Source organism: Salvia miltiorrhiza, chromosome 1, assembly GCF_028751815.1.
Source record: "Salvia miltiorrhiza cultivar Shanhuang (shh) chromosome 1, IMPLAD_Smil_shh, whole genome shotgun sequence".
Classification (NCBI taxonomy): Eukaryota; Viridiplantae; Streptophyta; class Magnoliopsida; order Lamiales; family Lamiaceae; genus Salvia; species Salvia miltiorrhiza.
This window is the reverse complement of record NC_080387.1, coordinates 33,667,360-33,687,388: the sequence shown is the minus strand read 5'-3', so window position 1 is coordinate 33,687,388 and position 20,029 is coordinate 33,667,360. Positions and strand designations below refer to the sequence as shown.

At 37.9% G+C, this 20,029-nt stretch overlaps 3 protein-coding genes across 3 annotated transcripts; 1 reads left to right on the top strand and 2 right to left on the bottom strand.

Annotated features, from left to right (window-relative positions):
• Window positions 1-5,897: 5,897 nt before the first annotated feature.
• On the top strand, window positions 5,898-7,127 carry LOC131006753 (extensin-like). Its single transcript, XM_057933881.1, has one exon. It carries the CDS (start codon window positions 5,898-5,900, stop codon window positions 7,095-7,097), a length of 1,200 nt encoding a protein of 399 aa, XP_057789864.1. The 3' UTR covers window positions 7,098-7,127.
• Window positions 7,128-7,382: 255 nt separating this feature from the next.
• On the bottom strand, window positions 7,383-9,146 carry LOC131021403 (capsanthin/capsorubin synthase, chromoplastic-like). Its single transcript, XM_057950592.1, has one exon. It carries the CDS (start codon window positions 8,956-8,958, stop codon window positions 7,474-7,476), a length of 1,485 nt encoding a protein of 494 aa, XP_057806575.1. The 5' UTR covers window positions 8,959-9,146; the 3' UTR covers window positions 7,383-7,473.
• Window positions 9,147-11,455: 2,309 nt separating this feature from the next.
• On the bottom strand, window positions 11,456-14,846 carry LOC131021395 (vesicle-associated membrane protein 714). The gene is made up of 4 exons (XM_057950581.1): window positions 14,329-14,846; window positions 13,810-14,000; window positions 12,065-12,228; window positions 11,456-11,873 (listed from the first exon to the last, which is right to left on the bottom strand). The coding sequence occupies exons 1-4, from the start codon at window positions 14,549-14,551 to the stop codon at window positions 11,780-11,782; spliced, it is 672 nt and encodes a 223-aa protein (XP_057806564.1). The 5' UTR covers window positions 14,552-14,846; the 3' UTR covers window positions 11,456-11,779.
• Window positions 14,847-20,029: the final 5,183 nt, after the last annotated feature.

Sequence of the window (20,029 nt, the reverse complement as noted above, 5' to 3'; positions counted from 1 at the left end):
TATAATACTAATATCATTTTAATTAATTTCAAAATCTGGTAAAAAAATTTCTTCTGAAAATAGTTACGGAAACAAGAAAGAGCAATATGTAGCTCATGGTTACACCCGAATAAATTTAGAGTGGATTTTTAAAATGGCCACTTTTATATTGTAAAATTAAAAATTGTCCACTAAGATAAAAATATTTAAAAATGGCCACTGTTACCAAAATACCCTTCCACATTAAAAATTAAAAAAATGGCCACTTTACATCACCCCTTTAAAAAATCCCGCAATTCACAACCAGTGTGAATTCACAACCAAAATTTTTTGGTTGTGAATTCACTCTGGTTGTGAATTGAGAATTCACAACCAGTCGAATTCACAACCAGAATTTTTTGTTTGTGAATTCACAACTAGTCGAATTCACAGCCAAAATTTAATTCACAACCAAAAATTAATTCACAACTAGAATTTTTGGGTTGTGAATTCACAACAAACGAATTCACAACCAAAATTTAATTCACAACCAGATTTATGTTGGTTGTGAATTCACAATCAGTCGAATTCACAACCTGAATTTAATTCACAACTAGAATTTATTTTGGTTGTGAATTCAAGTAGTTGTGAATTTGAGGTTTTAAAGTTTGAATTCACAATTAAAATTGTAATTTATTTTGATTGTGAATTTATAGATTTGGTTGTAAATTCAAGAATATTAAGTTGTGAATTCATCGAGCTAGTTGTGAATTTAAGAACATTAAGTTGTGAATTCATCGACCTGGTTGTGAATTCTTAAATCTAGTTGTGAATTCATAAATGTGGTCGTGAATTCAAGAACATTAAATTGTGAATTCATAAATTTGGTTGTGAATTTAAGAACATTAAAAAAATTGCTGTACAACACCAAAATACAACAACTCAATCTACCATCAACATACATCAATTCCTCTAAATCAACAATCAAAATACAACAATTCCTTCGAATCAACAATCTTAGCATTCAATCTCCAAATCAACAATCTCAACAGATCTTAGAACGAAAATCATTCACAAACGTCTCAAATCTAAAGTTTTTTCAAGGAATTAAGACAAAAATCCCCAAAATTATTCAGATATGTAACTAGGGTTTTTTATGCATCGAGAATCTCCTCATTAACTCCCAATCAAACCCTGCCCAATTCGACGCCATCAACCTCGAGAAATCCCTAATCCTGCCGCTCAGCGGCCGCGATTCGCCGTCGGCGATCACCACCACGCCTTACGGTTCGCTCCACGTCGCCCATGGCAGCAAATCGAAGCTCGAGTTCCTGCTCTCGGATGCACTACTCAACCACTCCAAATCGAAGCTCAAACGCCAGCTGCAGGGGAGATTGGAACAAATCCAATCACGCTACGCATCCCTCAAGTCCAACGTTGTTCCATTATCAACGTCCAAATCGAAACAGCCAAAGGCAAAGCTGGAAAATCGCTGAGATCCAGAACGAAGCCCTCGTTCAATCTTCACAAAAACAGATCTGATATACGCACTGGAGATCCAGAATGTAGGGCCTGCGATTGGATGACGAAGCGCGCAAGCGGCGGCTGCTCCTTGGAAACTCGAGCCTTGATGTTCTGGCGGCGGTGGACGAAGCGAGAGCGGCGGCGCTTCTCCGAAGGAGAGAAAGAAGGAGGGAGGGAGAGAAGTGCGAAGCGGCTGCTGCTCCTTGGAAACTCGAGCCTTGATGTTCTGGCGGCGGCGGACGAAGCAAGAGCGGCGGTGATCGGAGCGGCGGCGCTTCGCCGGAGGAGAGAAGGAATGAGGGAGGGAGAGAGAGAGTGAGAGAAGTCAGAGTGCATAGAGAGAGAGAGAGAGCGAGCGAGAGAAGTGAGGGAGTATTTTTGACTGGCCATTTTTTAAAATTTTAAAGTGAGGGGTAATTTTGTACTTTTACACAAAAACTGGCCAATTTTTTATGTTTTTATTTCATAGGCTAAAATTTAATTTTACTATATGAAAGTGGCTATATTTATATATTAACACATAAATTTATAACAATACCAGTTAAAACAAATAAATACAAAACTTGCATATTTTAACAACGTGGGGTATGGATTATGAAAGGAAATACATGTACATCATGAAGTTGAAGCTTTTCATCCGATTTGAAATCAATAGAGTTTATACTAAAAAGGATATACTCCCTTCGTTTACAAAAATAATTGTAATTTGTCATTTTCGTTCGTCCATAAAAATATGTTCTAATTGTTTTTTACTATTCATGGACCCACCATTTTTTAATTATAGAAGGGGTCTTTTTCTCACTAACTCTCTCTATTTTTTGTATTTTTAACTTATAGAGCCATTTCTCTACACACTAAATAAATAACTAACTTTTTCTTAAAAATCCATTTGAATTTCCCTTAGAGCGTCTCCAGCTAGCCCACTTTAAGAGGATGGTCCCCGCCTTAAAGCCTCTACTCCACAACCATGAGCTCTAATTGAGGCTCTAATTTTTTATTTCTATTTCATTTCATTTAACTGTTCAAATTTAAAATATAACATTTCATTAAAATTAAAATTGCCACATTATATTAATTAAAATAATAATTAAAAAAACATTACAATAACTAATACAGAAATTTCATTTCAAATTCACCTCATTAATCTAATTTAAATGCATTTGAAAATTAAAATAAATATTGAATTTTAAAATAAAAATTTATATTAAATTTAAATTTTTTGAAATACATTAATGTAGAAAGTTATATAAACAATTAGGTAAAAGGTTGAAAGAACTGAAGAAAAATATTTTGTATTGTATCCCACATCAAAAAGTATATGATTCTCTACGATGTGTAGTGCACTAAAAAAAGAGAAGCTACGTTAAGTTGATTTTATATTGTATCCCACATTGGAAAAAGTATGTTTCTCGACAATGTGTAGTGTACTGTAAAAAGAGAAGCTATATTAAGTTAATTTTGTATTGAATCTCACATCAAAGTGTGTAAATTTACTGTAAAAAGAGAAGCTACATTAAGTTGATTTTGTATTGAATCTCACATCAAAGTGTGTAAGCTTTTCTACAATGTGTAGTACACTATAAAAAAATAAAACTATATTTAATTAAAATTAAAATTTAAATAAAAATCTATTTTTTTTAATAAAGGCACGTACAAGCACGCGTTGCACACTTTTTCCTTAAAGTCGAGTGCGAATTTTAGAGCTGGCAATTGACAGGGACGTATCTAGTATAGAACAAAGGGGGTATAGTTGTACCCTCAAATGTTTTATAAAAAGAATATTATTATGTATAAAAATTGAAAAATTACTTTTAATTCTATATTTGTACCCCCATTTGTAGAACAATTAGCTAAAAATTTAGAGGATAAAAAATCGTCTCATCATCCCTTGTTCATCTAAATAAGATCTAAAAAAAAGGTACTACATCTTCTTCAAGAAAAAGTTACGAATTTGGATGGTTCAAATATTAGTAGTGTGTCATTAGAAGAGAAAGAAATAGTTTATGATTTTCAATTTAAATAATGTACATAATGTATTAGTTTATGTTTATGTAGCGCACCCCAAAAATTAAATTCTGGATCCGCCACTGATTGAGCCAAGGGGGTGCCGGCGCAGTGGGATGCGAAGCGGGGCAGATTGAGTCGTGCGTTTGCACCCTGCTGAAGATGCTTTTAGGACTTATTTTTATGAACAGGAAGAGTATTATATGCTTTTTCGGTTCACAAAAATTGTGTGTTTATTACTATTTTCGTCCGTTTACAAAGATTGAGTGTTTTTCTTTTAGAAACTCTCTTCATACTTTAAACCTTATTTACACTCAATATTTACAAATTACCCACCATTTACTTTTACAATTTGATGAATTCAATACTATCTTTAACACTAAAATTACATATTTCAACTATTTTATTAAAATTTATGCCATCAATTCCACCACACACTCTTTGTGATGAGGGAGTAATTTACAGCAATACTCTACTTATTCAACCGCCACCAATATACCATAAATAAGATTTGTCATCTACTCATTAAACTAATATTCCACTTTTAGTTGACAAAGGTAAAAAAAAATATCAAAGCATATATAGTTGTACTGGCCCTTTTCATTAGCAGTTATCACAGTATATAAATATGTAACAATTTATCCAAATTTACTAGTTAAGTCTCAAATTTCTATAAAATTCGAAATTGAGTCGAGCAAAGTTTGGCTACTACAATTTTCAGATTTTAATTTTCTGTACTATTGCTACATGTTACACCTATCAAATTTACCCTACATCTTTAGATGGAATTGTTACCACACTATGAAGCTTGATTCCCTTCCACTAATGCATCTCGTCATATGTAAAATATTAGCACTAAATAAACAGATGGGATTTAGTGTTCATAAAACCGATCACATACTTATCGTGGGCAAGCATAATATTTCCACCACTGATGTAACAGTTTTAATTTGAAAAGAGAATTAACATATCTTACTCTAATTAAAATTATCATACTCTAATTAAGATTGCCACATCAATGGTGGGCACATTATGTATGCCCACGGTGGGTAGGTGAACGGTTCTGGTAGTGTTCATTAATTTTTTTGTGTCAGTATTATGTATCTATTGACTATTATTATAACAGGTGGTCATGTGTATATTGAAGTAGTGTCATTGAAAAGTCGATTTCATCGTGAAATCGGTTTCACAGGAGTTTTTGTGTTATTATAATAATATTTTTTTAAATAAAATTTATTATAATATTATGTATTATATTTAATAAATTGAAATTAAATGATTATACTCCTTATTTATCAATCATAATAATGAATTACTCCATCCATCCACGAAAATTACGGTGTTATTATCATTTTTCGTGCTTCCACAAAAATTATGGGGTTTTCATTTTGGTACACCTCCTTTAATATTTTAAACACTTGATATTTATAAAAAAAATCAAATCATTTAACACATTAACTTTGATGAGTCTTTTTCTCCATTCAATTTTGGTAAGTCATTTTCTTCACGTTAATACACATCTTCCAATCATTTACTAAAATTCGTGTCCTCCCAAATCACACCACAATTTTCGTGGATGAATGAAATATTAACTAATAAAAGTAAAATTAAAGGATTGAGAATAATTGTATATTTTAATTGAGTCGAATAAACTCTAATTACTGATTACAAAATTAAACTACAATATGCAAAAATGAAATTGAAGGAAAAAAAATGAAAGAAAATAAATAAGACACTAATTTTGATACACTGAATCTGAATAGCTAGATAATAATGCACACATGATTCTAAATGAAAGAGTAAATAAAATAAAATAAAATTAAACACTATTCCCCTAATTCATGACCAACCACTCCAACTATGAATCAGCTCAAATAAATTCATAACCGATTAATGTCGAATCATATGTTGAATACATCCCATTGAATCAATCCTACCAATAAGGTGTAAATGCATATGAAGATAGGGACAAAATCACACACTCAAATACTCCAACTGACTCCAAATATAGAATCAAATCTTGTGCTCGATAATTAATTAACTTTACTCAAAATAATTAGTAGTAAAGTCAGCAGCAAACATGTTAACAATTGTACATAAATCTGCTTACTAATACATGCAACAAAGTAAGACCCTTAACAACTGTAATAAAGGAATCCGAGTGTCAAATGAGAAAATGATGAACTGTAAAATCCTCAAAGAAATTAAACATAATTATGTAGAAGACAATCTTGCTCAACCATTTTTCACAGTTGTGCAAAGCCATGCAGAAAGTGCCATTTTCATCACCAAATTTTACATCGACACGAATTCTTGAAATCAATGCTCTAACCCCTTATAAATGCAGCTCAAAAATGTCACATTTTAATGCCATAAACAAGGCTTTGCAGTAAAATCAGGGCTTCTTCATCATGAGATTTGTGAGTGTTTTCTTGAATCTCATTGTTGCAGTCTTTGTGATCTTGCCTGGTTTTGTTACTGCAACAAATCCATTTTGCCATTTGAAATGGCCAAACTGGAAACACTACTTCAACCCACTGCCTCCATTTCACCTTCCACCATATGACAATCCACCACCGCCGGACACCACCGCGCCTCCTCCTCCTACTCCCAGCTATGCGCCACCGCCATCTCCGACATACACTCCGGCCATACCAACTCTTCCTCCGCCCTTCCCCACCTACTCTCCACCGCCACAAAGCCCGCCACCGACTTATAGCCCTCCTCCAACTAGTCCATCACCACCACCTTATACCCCTCACCCTCACCCTCCTCACCACCACCACCAACCACCCAAAACTCCAACCTACAACCCTCCCTCGACTCCACCACCAACGCCAACCTATCAGTCTCCCCCGACTCCGGTTTACACTCCTGCACCAAGTGTACCCCAAAGTCCACCACCATCACCTCCTCCGGTCTATAATCCACCACCACAAAGCCCTCCTCCGACGTATAGCCCTCTTCCACCTAGTCCGTCACCACCACCACCTTATACACCTCAACCTCATCCTTCTCACCACCACCACCACCACCACCACATACCCAAAACTCCGACCTACAACCCTCCCTCGACTCCACCAAAAACCCCGCCTCAATCACCATCACCACCAACGCCAACCTATCAATCTCCCCCAACTCTTCCACCACCAACTCCGGTCTACACCCCTGCACCAAGTGTACCACAAAGTCCACCACCATCAACACCAACCTATCAATCTCCTCCACCGGTATATAACCCGCCACCAACAACGCCAACCTATCAATCTCCACCATCTCCGGTTTACACTCCCACACCAAGTGTACCAGAAACTCCACCATCACTTCCTCCGACTCTTCCACCACCGACTCCGGCACCATCAACGCCAACCTATCAATCTCCTCCACCTCTTCCACCGGTCTATAATCCACCACCCCCAACACCAACCTATCAATCTCCACCATCTCCGGTTTACACTCCGGCACCAAGTGTACCAGAAACTCCTCCATCACTTCCTCCAACTCTTCCACCACCAACTCCAGACTACAATCCATCACCATCAACACCTACTTGCCAACCCGGGCTGCCTATTCCGTCATATGGCTTTCCTCCATCGCCACCATCTCCATGAGCAACCTTGACAATTAAGCTTTTACCAGTAGCTTTGTAATGTTGTTTTTGCATATTTATATTTCCCTTGTTTTTCAAGTTGTATTGTACTCACCTTTTCAATCATATATCGAAATTTTATTTAATGGCTACAATCCTCAATGACTAACATCTTTAACACATTTCAATCCGATATATAAAAGTTAATGCTTGCATCTCTTTTCATCAATGTATGACACTAACACATGACAATATTCACTTGGCAATTAAACAACACCAATAACACATTAACAAAAGAAACTACAAATTTCACAGAACAAAAAAAATCTTATATCACCACAGATAATCAAGAACCATTTGTATAAATTCATAAAGAAAAAAACTACAATTATTTCACATCAAATGGCTTCAAGGGCCAATCTCCCCACCATTTTAGCCATGGGCACAGGGCATTTTGTAACCATATCCAACTTAGTAGGATTTGAAGCATGCCTAAAGAGGGACAACCCCAGCAAAACAAGCTCACCAAGAGAGAGTCTTGAGGAAAGGAAGCCATGCCAGTAGTGAGGATCAAGCTCAAAGAAGGCATCAAAGAACCTCCTCGTCCCGTTTAAATCGAGCTTCAACAACGTCTCCATGCCAAAATTGTAGTACTCCCTCACACACCTCCTCTCCACAGGCCACAACCCATCCCAAGCCCTCTGATAAAGGGGAGCCCCCCGGATCATCCTGGTCGAGCCAAGGCACTCAGCAATGGCCCTCGCAAGCACAGGGGCGAGCGCCATTGTCTGAGCCACCGTGTAGCCAGTAGCAGGGTGCACGATCCCTGAATTCCCCCCAATCGCCATCACACTCTGGGGGATCCGCGGGAGGGGGCCCCCCATCGGGATCAAGCACTTCTCATCCTCAACCACGGCTCTCACCCTGATCCCCAGCTGCCTCAGCCTCGCCACCATCCTCCTCTTCACCTCTGCATAAGACAGCACCGGTCTGCTCACGAGCGACGTCTCCTCAAGAAACACCAGGTTCGAATCAAAGGGCATCGCATACAAGAAGGTCGGGAATCTTTCATTGCTAGCACGTAGATATGGCTCGTTTCCAAGATGAGAGTCCCTCCAATCCATCAACACCATCTTGTCCAAATCGAAGGGATGCTCATCGACCTCAGCAAGAATGCCATGAGCAATCTGAAAGCCTGGATTCCTCGGCTTGTCATACTCGGTGAAAGCACTAGCAAAGCCACTAGCATCAACAATCAAACTAGCCCTCAATTCAATGCCATCATCACAAGAAATTGAGGACTCAAACTCCTCATGATTCACCTTCCAAACCTTAGCTTTATAAAATTTCACACCATGTGTTGCACAATCAGATAACAATTTCAATTTCAAGTCTTTCCTATTGACTCTACCATAAGCACGGTCCAAATACTTGGTTTTTCGATCATCTATATGAACACAAGTCATGGGCCATTTAGCATCCAAACAATCCTCTAATCCCAAGCTCTCAAACTCATCAACCCACACGCCGTAGTTGTTGGGCCACATGGTAAGGGGGGAAGGGTCGAGGCAGCATACCTTGATGCCGCGTCGGGCCACTTGCTCGGCCAGCCGCAGACCGGCCGGGCCCGCGCCGATGACGATGACGTCGAACCGGGAGCGGTCGGCCTGGTTGAACCAGGGGATGTCGAAATTCAAAGACTCCGGTTTTGATTTGGGTTCCAAATCAAGAAAGCTGTCGAACTTGCTGCTTTGAGCTGTTTGGGGATTTTTTCTGAGATGGGTGTAAGGGATTGGATGCAAAGTTGGAGTCTTGGCTGGGAATGAACATGGGTTTGAAGTGGAGATCAGGGGTGATGGGGTGAGATTGAGCAGAGACGCCATGAGAGAGACAGAGAGAGAGAATGCAAGTAAAACAGGTTCTTGAACTAAATATGCAGAAAAAGAATCACAAGAATTCAATGCTGCCAAAATTGAATCTTTAACTAACTGAACAGAGAGGATCCCAGAAAATGACCTGAAATTTGATGAAAATTGATGCTCTTGAAAACAAAATTTGGCATTTCTACCAATTGGTGGGCCATCATCGGCAAACCTACTCCTAATTAACTTTTTTTTTTTTTTGAGAAAATACCCCTAATTATCTTAATTAACTACTCTATTGAATTTGAATGATTGCGTTTAATACTTCCTCCTCTCTCAAAAATATTTCTTTCTTTTTATTTTAGTTCCTGGCAAAACATTTTTTAATCTATTTTTAAAAATAATTCTACTGATTATTATTTTTACAATCTTTATTTTTTAGTAGAACTCATTCTCCATTCATCAAATACACAATTAATTTTTATTAAATCCACATCATCATCTAATTTTTATTAAATCCACATCACTTTTTTTTTTAAAAGATGTTTGAGAGAATAAGAGCCTACTATATTTTAATTCGTTTTATGTCTCGTCGAAGAATCATATTGATATTCGTATGATTATGGATTATAATTTTATATAATTTAATACTAGCAATTCTCGTTATTGTCACAGTGATCCCCCCCAAAAAAAGCCGTCTGGCCCCATGATTATTGTTATAATCGGCAAATCCTAAATGAACAGAGCGTTGGGCCGCTGTGGGGCGGCCGTTCTTTTAGAAAGATTAAGGAGGTGTCTAGTTGATTTTATAACTTCTTTAAAAAATGCGTATAAATTTGTTAAAACAGTTTATAAGCTCTTTCAAACTATTTATTAAAATAAGCTTTTATACGGTTTATAAATTTTAAAAATAAGCTCTAAGAACTTATAAGATCTTCAAAAAATGAGTTTCTCTATCTCTAACTTATTTTTTCATAATTTTATATGTAACAATTATTTTATAAATATTATTTAACTATAATTTTTTATTTTCATTATATATCATTTTAATTTTATGTCTATTCAATTTTCTCTTTCTAATAATTTTTTTTCTCTCTAACTAAATTTTTTCTCTCTAACTTATAAGCTCAATAACCAAAACACTTTAATAACTTAATAGCTCTTAAGAAATCATATCTTATAAGCTTCAAAAGCTTATAAGCTCTTTAAAATAAGTTTAGCCAAACGCCCTCTAAAGATAAAATAAAATGGGTTAATTGCCTGTAAATCTATAACGTTTTCTCGGAATTGGTTTTTGTTCATAATTTAAAAAATCTACTTTTAAATACAATCTTTCGTTTTTGTCTCAAATTTATCCGGTGACCGATTTTTTATTACGCCGGCGCCGAAAATGACACGGTGGTAGCCGGAATTAACACCTAGGCATATTTATGACATGTGGATAAAAAAAAAAAACAAAACAAAATCCCCCACCTCTCTTAGGGTTTGGGGTGGGGGAGGTTGGGAAAGATGATGTGGATTTTTTTTTCCACACATCATAAATGTGCCACCGTGTCATTTTCGACACCGACGTGAGAAAAAATTGGTCACCGAATAAATTTGAGACAAAAACGAAAGGTTATGTATTTAAAAATGAATTTTTTAAATTAAGAGCAAAAATCAATTTTGAGAATACGTTATGGATTTACATACAGTTAACCAAAATAAAATTGTTTAGCGCATGCTGTGGATTAATTGAAATATATGAATTTCATTTATGAAAATGTATAAACTGCCCAGCTGTCCGTTAATTGAAATATATGAATTTCATATGTTGTAGGCCAAACAACGCTTCTATTTTTGGTGGGGGGGATATGGAACACGTTAAAAACTGTAGGATTGTTATGCTATGAATTTGCATTAGATAATTAAATGTTGCATGAAATAAACATGCCTTGCTATTAATTAAAACCTCATGAGGCTCAATTAGACAATTGGTCATTTCAATTATTCAAAATGTAATAGTAATAGGAGTAAGTTTTCAAAAAAATAGTAGTAATAACAAGATTGTTCTCAAAAGCTGAAATTAATTTCCATTAATATGATACAAACACAAAACCAAATGTAAAGCGTTCGATTGTGTTTCTGAAAAGATAAATTTTTTGAGACAAAGAGTTTGGCTACAGTCTTTGCTTAATCGCATTACCAAACAAAAACACTCGTTATCTATATTTTAAAAAAATCTGTTACTACTGCAACAATTTCCCTCTAAAATTCTATCCAGTAATAAATCTCCCAGCCAATATCCAGATATGCTCTACAGTCTATACATTGCCTCTACTTAGGATGTCATAATTTCACATATTCCTTTAACATGCACTTCTCCATCTCATCTAATTGACATTAAATTTAGCTCCACATATAGATCAGCCCCTACAAAATTGCACAAATAAAATGAAAGCCTTATATTTCAAACCAGCTGATTATCCAATTATGAAGTTCCGCTAAGATGAATTTCAAGAAATTCAGTTCCACCATATTCACAAACAAGTAGACCTCTTATTATATTTTATTCTGTAGGCTTTCTCTGTTCTTTTCTAGATACATCACACGCAATCGAAAAAGACCACCAATTTATGTAGACACATGAATAAGAGGAAGCGAACTGCATCACAGATATACTAGATATTATCATGCTTGTGCATCACACCACTTTACAGCCACGACAGCATAAATCAAGTAAAATTATCTGGAAACGACACATTTTCCATAGGCATTCTGATAGAAGCAACCATAAGGCACCTGAAGATTTTGCTGTCATGGTTTGGATTCAACAGGATCACCCAATGTAGACCACAATTGATTATTTTGATCGGCAAGAAGGTAAAGTGATGCCTCCGCATGCAACCGCAATTATGAAGTACAGGAGCAGAACAATCAAACACGTCAGCAAGGCCCTGTGAAGCACACAATATTTTAAGTCAATAGCCATGAACCAAAGAGTTCAACAATAAATGACACACACAGCTACTTTGCTTAAACAGATTAAGAATTCATCATCTGTAACTAACACCTGAAAAAAGAAGCTTGTAAATTTTTAAGATGCAAACTTGACTCAATAGAGTGGTAGACAGAACCATAAACTTACAGTAGCTTGGCATTCTTCATCCATAGAGCTCGACGAAGGCGCTTTGATTGTTTCCTGAAGTGGAATGCACTATCTTGCATGGTTGCTGTTTTGTCAACGAGAAGTTCAATCTTGTCACCTCTCTCTAGAATCTTCTCAATGTTGTCCACCGTGATTGTGCGTACCTGAACCCAAATTAAGGTGTCATGACAAGTAGTGCAATAACAAGGATGAGGAAGATTGACATACACAACAAGAAGCATATCATATATACATTAATAGAAGCATAATGGAATTTCTCTGAATTCATATATCACTCCTGATCACAATTCACAAACTATTGATATAAGATGGCCATAAAAAAAATGCAGACATGCTATAAAAAGAAACATTGGGTATCATTTAGCCTAGACATGTCTAAAAGCTGGATTTCATACAGCTTGGACATCAGTTGATGTATTATTTGACAAGTATTTTTAGAAACTTTGAGATCTTTCTTGACTTCTCCTACTAAGAGGGTGTTTGGCTAAGCTTATTTTAAAGAGCTTATAAGCTCTTGATGTTTTAAGAGCTTATAAGATGTAGTTTCTTAAGATCTTATAAGTTGTCAAAGTGTTTGGATAATTGAGCTTATAAGCTAGAAAGAGAATTTTTAGTGAGAGAGAGAGAAAAAATCGAAAAGAAATGAAATTAGAATGATATATAATGTCATAATTGAGTTATTTTTGTAAAATGAGTGTTGCTTATAAGAAAATGAGAAAACAAGTTGGGGTAGAGGAATTTATTTTTGGGGGGAGCTTACAAGCTCTTAGAGCTTAATTTTACAACTTATAAACTCTTTAGGAGCTTATTTTACCAAACACTTTGAAGGAGCTTATAAGCTCCTAAACAACTTATAAGCTGTTTTAAAGAGCTTATAAACTCAGTCAAACACCCTCTAATTGTTTTGGATGAACTAACACTTATTTCCCATTAAGCACTTAAGGGGATGAGATCCTCTCATTGAGAACAAACATCTATAGAATTTATACTTTATACTTTTATCCTTAGAATTATTGTATTTGGTGAATAAATATCCACAAAATGATCCATGAAGAAATATAAAACGATCGAAGACAAACCATGTGAAAAGAAAAAGAAGAAAGAAAAAAAAAACAGACCAATGGTGTTGCTAAATAACAACTTTTTACACATAGCACATGTAAGTACATTTTTTTAGAATAGAAGGAAAAAATTACATCATAAATGTTGTTTAGCCTTGACTATATTTTGACACCTAGCAAAAAAAGTTTCTTATTGCTTCCATATTTTGTGGCACAGTACCTAAAAAATAAAAGCCATAGTTCAGAAGGTAAAAGCAGCCAAAGCTATTGGATCTAAAAGCAATTTTTATCAAGCCAAAAGTATCAGAATACCATTACTCATTTTTCTCCATCCATCATATTGTAGATGTAAGGGCACATACTCACGATTGAATTGAAACAAGGACAACAGGAAAATCGAAATCAAAATGCAACACACTTCAGGACCATAACCAGAAAATCAGGTATAAACAAATAAATCAATTTAATCAAAACCTGAAACCGAAATGCAGTTAACATTCATAACAAAAATGCAGCTGGCTTCCTAATAGATGAGATGAGAAACATCTTTTATGACATACCTAAAACACACAACCACCTCATTACATGGCAATCCAATAATGAAACACAGATGTATAATCTTTGCAGATTTTCGTTTTATTTATGAAGATGATAAATACTTGCCTCACTAACTTCTGCTCTAACACGGTTTAGCGTATCCGCATTAGGATTACTGGAAAAAAACTCCATTTGCTGGTGCAATACTCTTGAGAATTCATCATTCATAGCATATGCAGGCGCATAAGGAGCCACTCTCCCATAATTCTTCATAAACCTCATCTGGATATCCTCCAAATACGAGAATGGGATCCTTCCTGCATCAAAGCATTACATTACTCAACCAAGTTTCAAATGAACACAGAATCATAGATGAACATAATACTTCCTCACTGCTCCATAGCATACAAGTAAAGTCCAACTAAATCAACACATCAATTTCATAAACACAAAATCATATAGCGCTGTGCAAATCTACAATACATCATCACCTAGTGTAGTTTAAAAAATTCAGCATCTACGATACCCTAAAATCGATATGAGTATGACAACCTAATTCACGCCCAGGCAGGGAACAGCAACGCATTAAACCCTGAACCACAAAATTAAAAAATAAATTCACTCGATTTGGGAACGGAGGCTTACTCCCGAAGGTGTCGTTGGCCATACAGAGAAACGTGATGCCATCGGAGCGGAGGATGTGGAAGATGTAGCGATCCTGAGAGAAGCAGAGCCGCGACTCGGCCGAATCGGTCTCGCTGAGCTTCTCGAGTATCCGCCGTACCACCGCGCCGGTGTTCCCCGTCACGGCGCTGAACTCCGCCAGCACCGTCGTCCCGCGAGCCACCACGCCGTAAAGAATCGCCATCCCCAAATTCCGACTGAAATTTTACAAACGCGATTACTGATTGTTGAGCTCCGACGCAGAGGCGATGAGGTGTTCGGGCGAGTCAAAAGAGGAAGAAGCTGCCGTCGCGGAGAGTTTTGATACACTTACAGCGGGCTCTCATCGATGACTGAAACGGAGAATTTTTGTTATTTTATTTATTTTGATTTTGAGATATTTCACGAAGGTGTTAATCATTAATAATATACTATACAGAGGCCATCAATTGATTAATAGAAAACAGAAAATTGATTAATACATTGATTAGATGCATTATTGCATAACAATTGATATATACGGCAACAATTGATATACGGCGACAACATGCATAACAATTGATTAAATGTATCGCCACTTAATTAATTAAACAATCAAAAATTGAGTATATTAACATACATGGATTGATGCGTGATTTTCATATCAAGAATTGTTATACAAATATTATACAGATAAAAAAAATCAAACTTTTTGAATCAAATATGAATGCAAGAATTTCGTGAAATCAAATAGAGATTTTCGTGAAATCAAATAGAGATGAAGTTATTTAGGGGGGTGTATTCGTTGTGGAATTTAATGGATTTCTATGGATTTTAAAAGTCTGGGTGTATTCGTTCAAGACTTTTAAAAGTCTGCAGAAATCTGGGTGTATTCGTTCAAGACTTTTAAAATTTCATATAAATCTGGGTGTATTCGTTTCAGACTTTTTAAAATCCATACAAATCTAGGTGTATTCGTTATTCCATTGACTTAAAATCCAGAATGACTTTCATGGATTTCATCCAAAAAATACACACGACGAAATCCGGCCAAGAACCACGAGAATTGAAATCCATGAAGTTTTAAGCGAGCGCTGAGTTCCAGCGCCCGCGGCCAAGAAGCCAGCGAGCGCCGGAACTCAGCACCCGTTGAGAAAGTCCAGCGCCCGCTGGGTTGCACCTGAATTAGTGGTTTAATGCTGTTAATTTGGAAAGCCTTATTTGAAGAGAGATAGAGAGAGAGAGTTGCGGATTTGGTTTTGAGTGAGATTTGAGGGGAAAATTAACTTTGAGTTTTCGGGAAGAGGCACAGGGAGTTTGCAAAGATGATGTCAAGATCTTATACCAACCTTTTGGATTTAGCATCTGGAAATTTCCCAATAGTGGGTAGGGAGAGGGACCGGAAGCGCCTCCCGAGGGTTATGACCGTTCCGAGGAATATTCTTGAGCTAGATGATGAACAGGCTAGCAGTGCTACATCGGAAAACCCATCTTCACTTCTTGGTGATAGGATCATCATTGTTGCAAATCTTCTGCCTCTGAAAGCAAAACGAAGGCCTGACAATAAGGGCTGGACTTTTAGCTGGAACGAGGATTCCTTGCTGTTACGGGTTAGGATTCCTTGATGGTTTTACCCACATTTTTGAGGAGCTAAAGCAACAGTTTGCAGGCAAAACTGTGTTGCTCGGAATTGACGATATGGACATATTTAAAGGTTTCCAGCGCTCGCTGGATTCCCAGCGGTCGCTGGGTTTTCAGCGGTGCTGGGACTCAGCGGGCGTTGGTTTTCATGGAATTCAATTACAGAATTGTCCCGTAAAGTCTTCGAAAATCAGTGAAAATCGGGGTGAAATCCAACCACAAATTCTTTGAAAGTCGTCTGGAATCTATGTGAATTCCATGGAATTTAAATTCCATTGACTTTTTAAAGTCTGTGGAAATTCACAACGAATACACCCCCTTAATTAACTACACTCTCATATGATTCACATTAAATTGATACATATTGATGACACAAAAATACAATAGAATTACCTTTCTACAATCGAAGGGAGATGGAGATGAGAGAACTAGAACTATGGTGCTGATAACGTGTTATAAACTAGAGAGAAGCAAGAGAATAGAGAAGAGAATACATATTAAGTGTATTCAATGTGGAGGCTAAAGGCCTATATTTATACAAATGGGAAGCTAGGGTTTTAGGGAGATTTCTTGGTCAACACATATAAGATATATCTTATAGATATATTTACAACATTTAGGGGGGTGTATTAGTTCAAGACTTCAATAGATTTCTGCAGACTTTTAAAGTTTGAGTGTATTAGTTCAAGACTTTTAAAAGTCTTTTAAAGTCTGGGTGTATTAGTTCAAGACTTTTAAAAGTCTATAAAAATCTAGGTGTATTCGTTAAAGACTTTTAAAAGTCTATAAAAATCTGGGTGTATTCGTTAATCCATAGACTTTAAAGTTGGAATGACTTTCATTGATTTCGTTGAAAAAATAGGCATGAACAAATCCGAACACAGACCACGAGAATTCACAAATCTTGCAAATTCCCCACGCTCGCTGGGTGCCAGCAGACGCGGCTCAAGAAGCCAGCGCCGGCTGGCACCTAGCGATCGCTGCCGAGGATACAACGATGAAAGTTCTCATTTATCTCATTTCACAACCATTTCTCTCTCTCTCTCTCTCTCTCTCTCATGTTTCCGGTGATTTCTCATCTGTCGTCTCCCTCGCTGCCGCATCGGCCTCGTCCCCCCTCGTCTCTCTATCTTGTACTCACTAATTTGTGACCCAAAATCCCTACTTTTGCAAGATCTCCAAATTTTGATTTTTTTTCTAAATCGAGGGTTTGTAATGGTGACTGAGGAGAGCAATTTATGGGGAAGGCGACGCTATGGCTTTGAATTGGTGGTTGAGGATTTTCGATTTGGGATGTTTGGTGGTGGTGGAGATGAAGGGGTGCACAGGGGATTTTGGAGGGTGGGGAAGGAAAACGTGTTCAGGGTGGTTGGTGGTGGTGGAGATTGAGGGGACCACCGCGACGGCAGCGGTGGCGGAGGTAGGGGTAAGCGGCACATGAGGGTCTCCAGCGCTCGCGTGCTCGCAGCGGCCGCTGGGCCTCGGTCCAGCGCTCACGGGCTTGCAACCCTCGCTGGGTTTGTGGGTGGAGACAGAGGGCGGCGCTAGGGTCTTGTGTCGCAGCTGGGGATTTGGGGCGGGAGGATGAAGACAGGTCCAAGGTGGTTGGTGGTGGCGGAGACGAAAGGGTGCGGCCGGGGATTTGGGGGGGAGGGGGGGAGGGTGGGGAAGGAAAACGTGTTCAGGGTGGTTGGTGGTGGTGGAAATTGAGGGGACCACCGCGACGACAGCGGTGGCGGAGGTGGGGGTAAGCGGCACATGAAGGTCTCCAGCGCTCGCGTGCTTGCAGCGGCCGCTGGGCCTCGGTCCAGCGCTCACGGGCTCGCAACCCTCGCTGGGTTTGTGGATTTCAAGTCCGAAAATATCACGTCGAATTCTTGCTAATTCATTAAAAATCTGATCGAGAATTCATTCGAAATCATGAGGAATCCGTGAGAATTCTATAGACTTTTAAAATCCACGGACTTTTAAAATCTACATAAGTCTTGAACAAATACACCCCCCTTAGATTATTTTACAGGAATTATAGTTCGAGTTAGGTAGTGTTTTAATTTACAGTAAATAATTCAATGTGAAAAAATGAAAAACACTAGTTTTGAAATATTTTTTCGAAACTAAATATGATAAAAGCTCATTCAAAAGTATCAAAGTACTAAAAAAAAGATGAAGGATTTTATTTTATAATCTTAATACTACGGACACACAAAGAGAGAAAGAATGGGAAAAAATTAAAGATTTACAAGCATACAAACGAGAGAATGTGAATTCCAATCGTGAAAGGAGACAAAAAATGAATGGATAATATGACTTTAACCATTTCTAATAGCAAAACTTGATACTCTTGACAATTTTCTCCGCACCAGTGTTGAGTTTTTGAAGATCATTTCATTTTTTGTCTTCCAAATTCTGTACAGCATTGCCAAATTAGGCCTAAGATTTTCTTCTTCACTTGATCAAGATCAGAGCTCACAAAATCCTCTAAATGATCTTTCAAATTAATTGCATAAATTAAATGGCGATCAAGCCATTCACATACCTTATACCGAAGTAGAAATGTCTTAGAGCAAGTAGAAAGTATGTGACACGACGATTTGATTTGAGCCCACCACATAACGCAATCAACATTTTCAACTGAGCGTAAAATTCATCTTCTGATCAAGATACTTCATTGGTAATTTGTCTTAAGCTTTCCAAACAAAAGCCGATACCTTCAACATGATGGCTTTCCACCATAGTATCAACCATGGATCTCTAGCTTATTCATCGCTTGGTGATGCATTTGTTATGGTGAAATAAATGTCTCTTCTATGAAACAAACCATCATTCGAACTCGCTCAAAATCGAGAATCAGGTCGATTTCTCCATCGAACTGAAAAAACTCATTCATGTTCCAATATTTTTACTTGGACAACACACATAACCCCCTAAACCTATTGCGTAGATTTCCAACTTGTTTTAACAACATATCTTTCCAAAATTTAATAGAGGGCCCATTGCCTAAAGAAAATGTTATTACAAAATAAGATTATCTCTTTTACTCTTCAAGAGGCCAACAAGATCTCTCCACCACAGTGATCAACTATTTGACAGCCAGAAAATACACGAAATTTCACCAAATTTGCATTTTGCACATGACCTTCAATACACGAACTATTGATTTTGTTGCAATTTGCACACGGTGAGAACTCCGACCATAATTAAAGTTGACCGGCAATGACGTGGACTATACGCGTGGCTTTTTTATTGTAGGTGGCAATACGCGTGGCAATTTAATTGATATGGAAATACACATGTCATTTTTATTAAAAAAGAAATATAAAAAATAAAAATAAAAAATCATCTCTCTTTCTCAGAAATCACAGCCGCATCCTCTTCTTCCTCAAGCTTTTCCACCACCGCCGGCCAGCTCTTCCACCAAAATCAGGCGTCGGACCTCAGGCGCAGCAACAAAACCCTCCGCAGCTTCTTGGAAAAAGGTGCGTGGCAGATCTAAAAACAAGTCTCTCTCTCTCACGTTTTTGTTTCCGACCATCTGTCCATTGCACCACCGCCTCTCTCCTTTTTACCTCTGACCTCGCGCCGGAGTTGCAGGAATCGAGAGAGGGAAAAGGAGAGGGAGAGAGGGAAGGAAAGGGAGATCGTTGACTGAGAGAGAGGGGTGGTTGTGGTTCTGGATTTGTGGGTTTTGCAGGGTTGGCGGCGATTGTAGGGGATTTGGGGGTTTTGCAGATTTGGCGGTGAATTGAAGGTGTAGGGCTCAGTGGTCGGCGGCGTTCGTGAACGGTGGTGGTGGAACGCGGCGGTTGGAGACAAGGTCGCGCTGTGCGGTGCGGTGGATGTGGAGGTGGTGCTCGGTGTCTGGAAAATGAGGCGGATCTGGGGCGTTGGCCTGTGCAGTGCAGTGGAGGTGGAGGTGGAGGTGGAGGTGGAGGTGGAGGTGGTGCTCGGTGTCTGGAAAAGGCGGCGGATCTGGGGCGCTGGCCTGAGCAGTGGTGGCAGGGTGCGTCGGGGTGGGGCAGAATGTGGCGCTGGAGTGATGAGAGAGGTGGACGGAGAGGCGGTG

Excerpts from the sequence above, each read along its gene's own strand:
- LOC131006753 (XM_057933881.1), top strand. The coding sequence starts at position 5,898 with ATGAGATTTGTGAGTGTTTTCTTGAATCTCATTGTTGCAGTCTTTGTG.
- LOC131021403 (XM_057950592.1), bottom strand. The coding sequence starts at position 8,958 with ATGGCGTCTCTGCTCAATCTCACCCCATCACCCCTGATCTCCACTTCA.
- LOC131021395 (XM_057950581.1), bottom strand. The coding sequence starts at position 14,551 with ATGGCGATTCTTTACGGCGTGGTGGCTCGCGGGACGACGGTGCTGGCG. Across the intron at positions 14,001-14,328 it reads GGCCAACGACACCTTCGGGA|GAAGGATCCCATTCTCGTAT; the intron begins GTAAGCCTCCGT and ends GCTTTGATGCAG. Across the intron at positions 12,229-13,809 it reads TTAGAGCAGAAGTTAGTGAG|GTACGCACAATCACGGTGGA; the intron begins GCAAGTATTTAT and ends ATTTGGGTTCAG.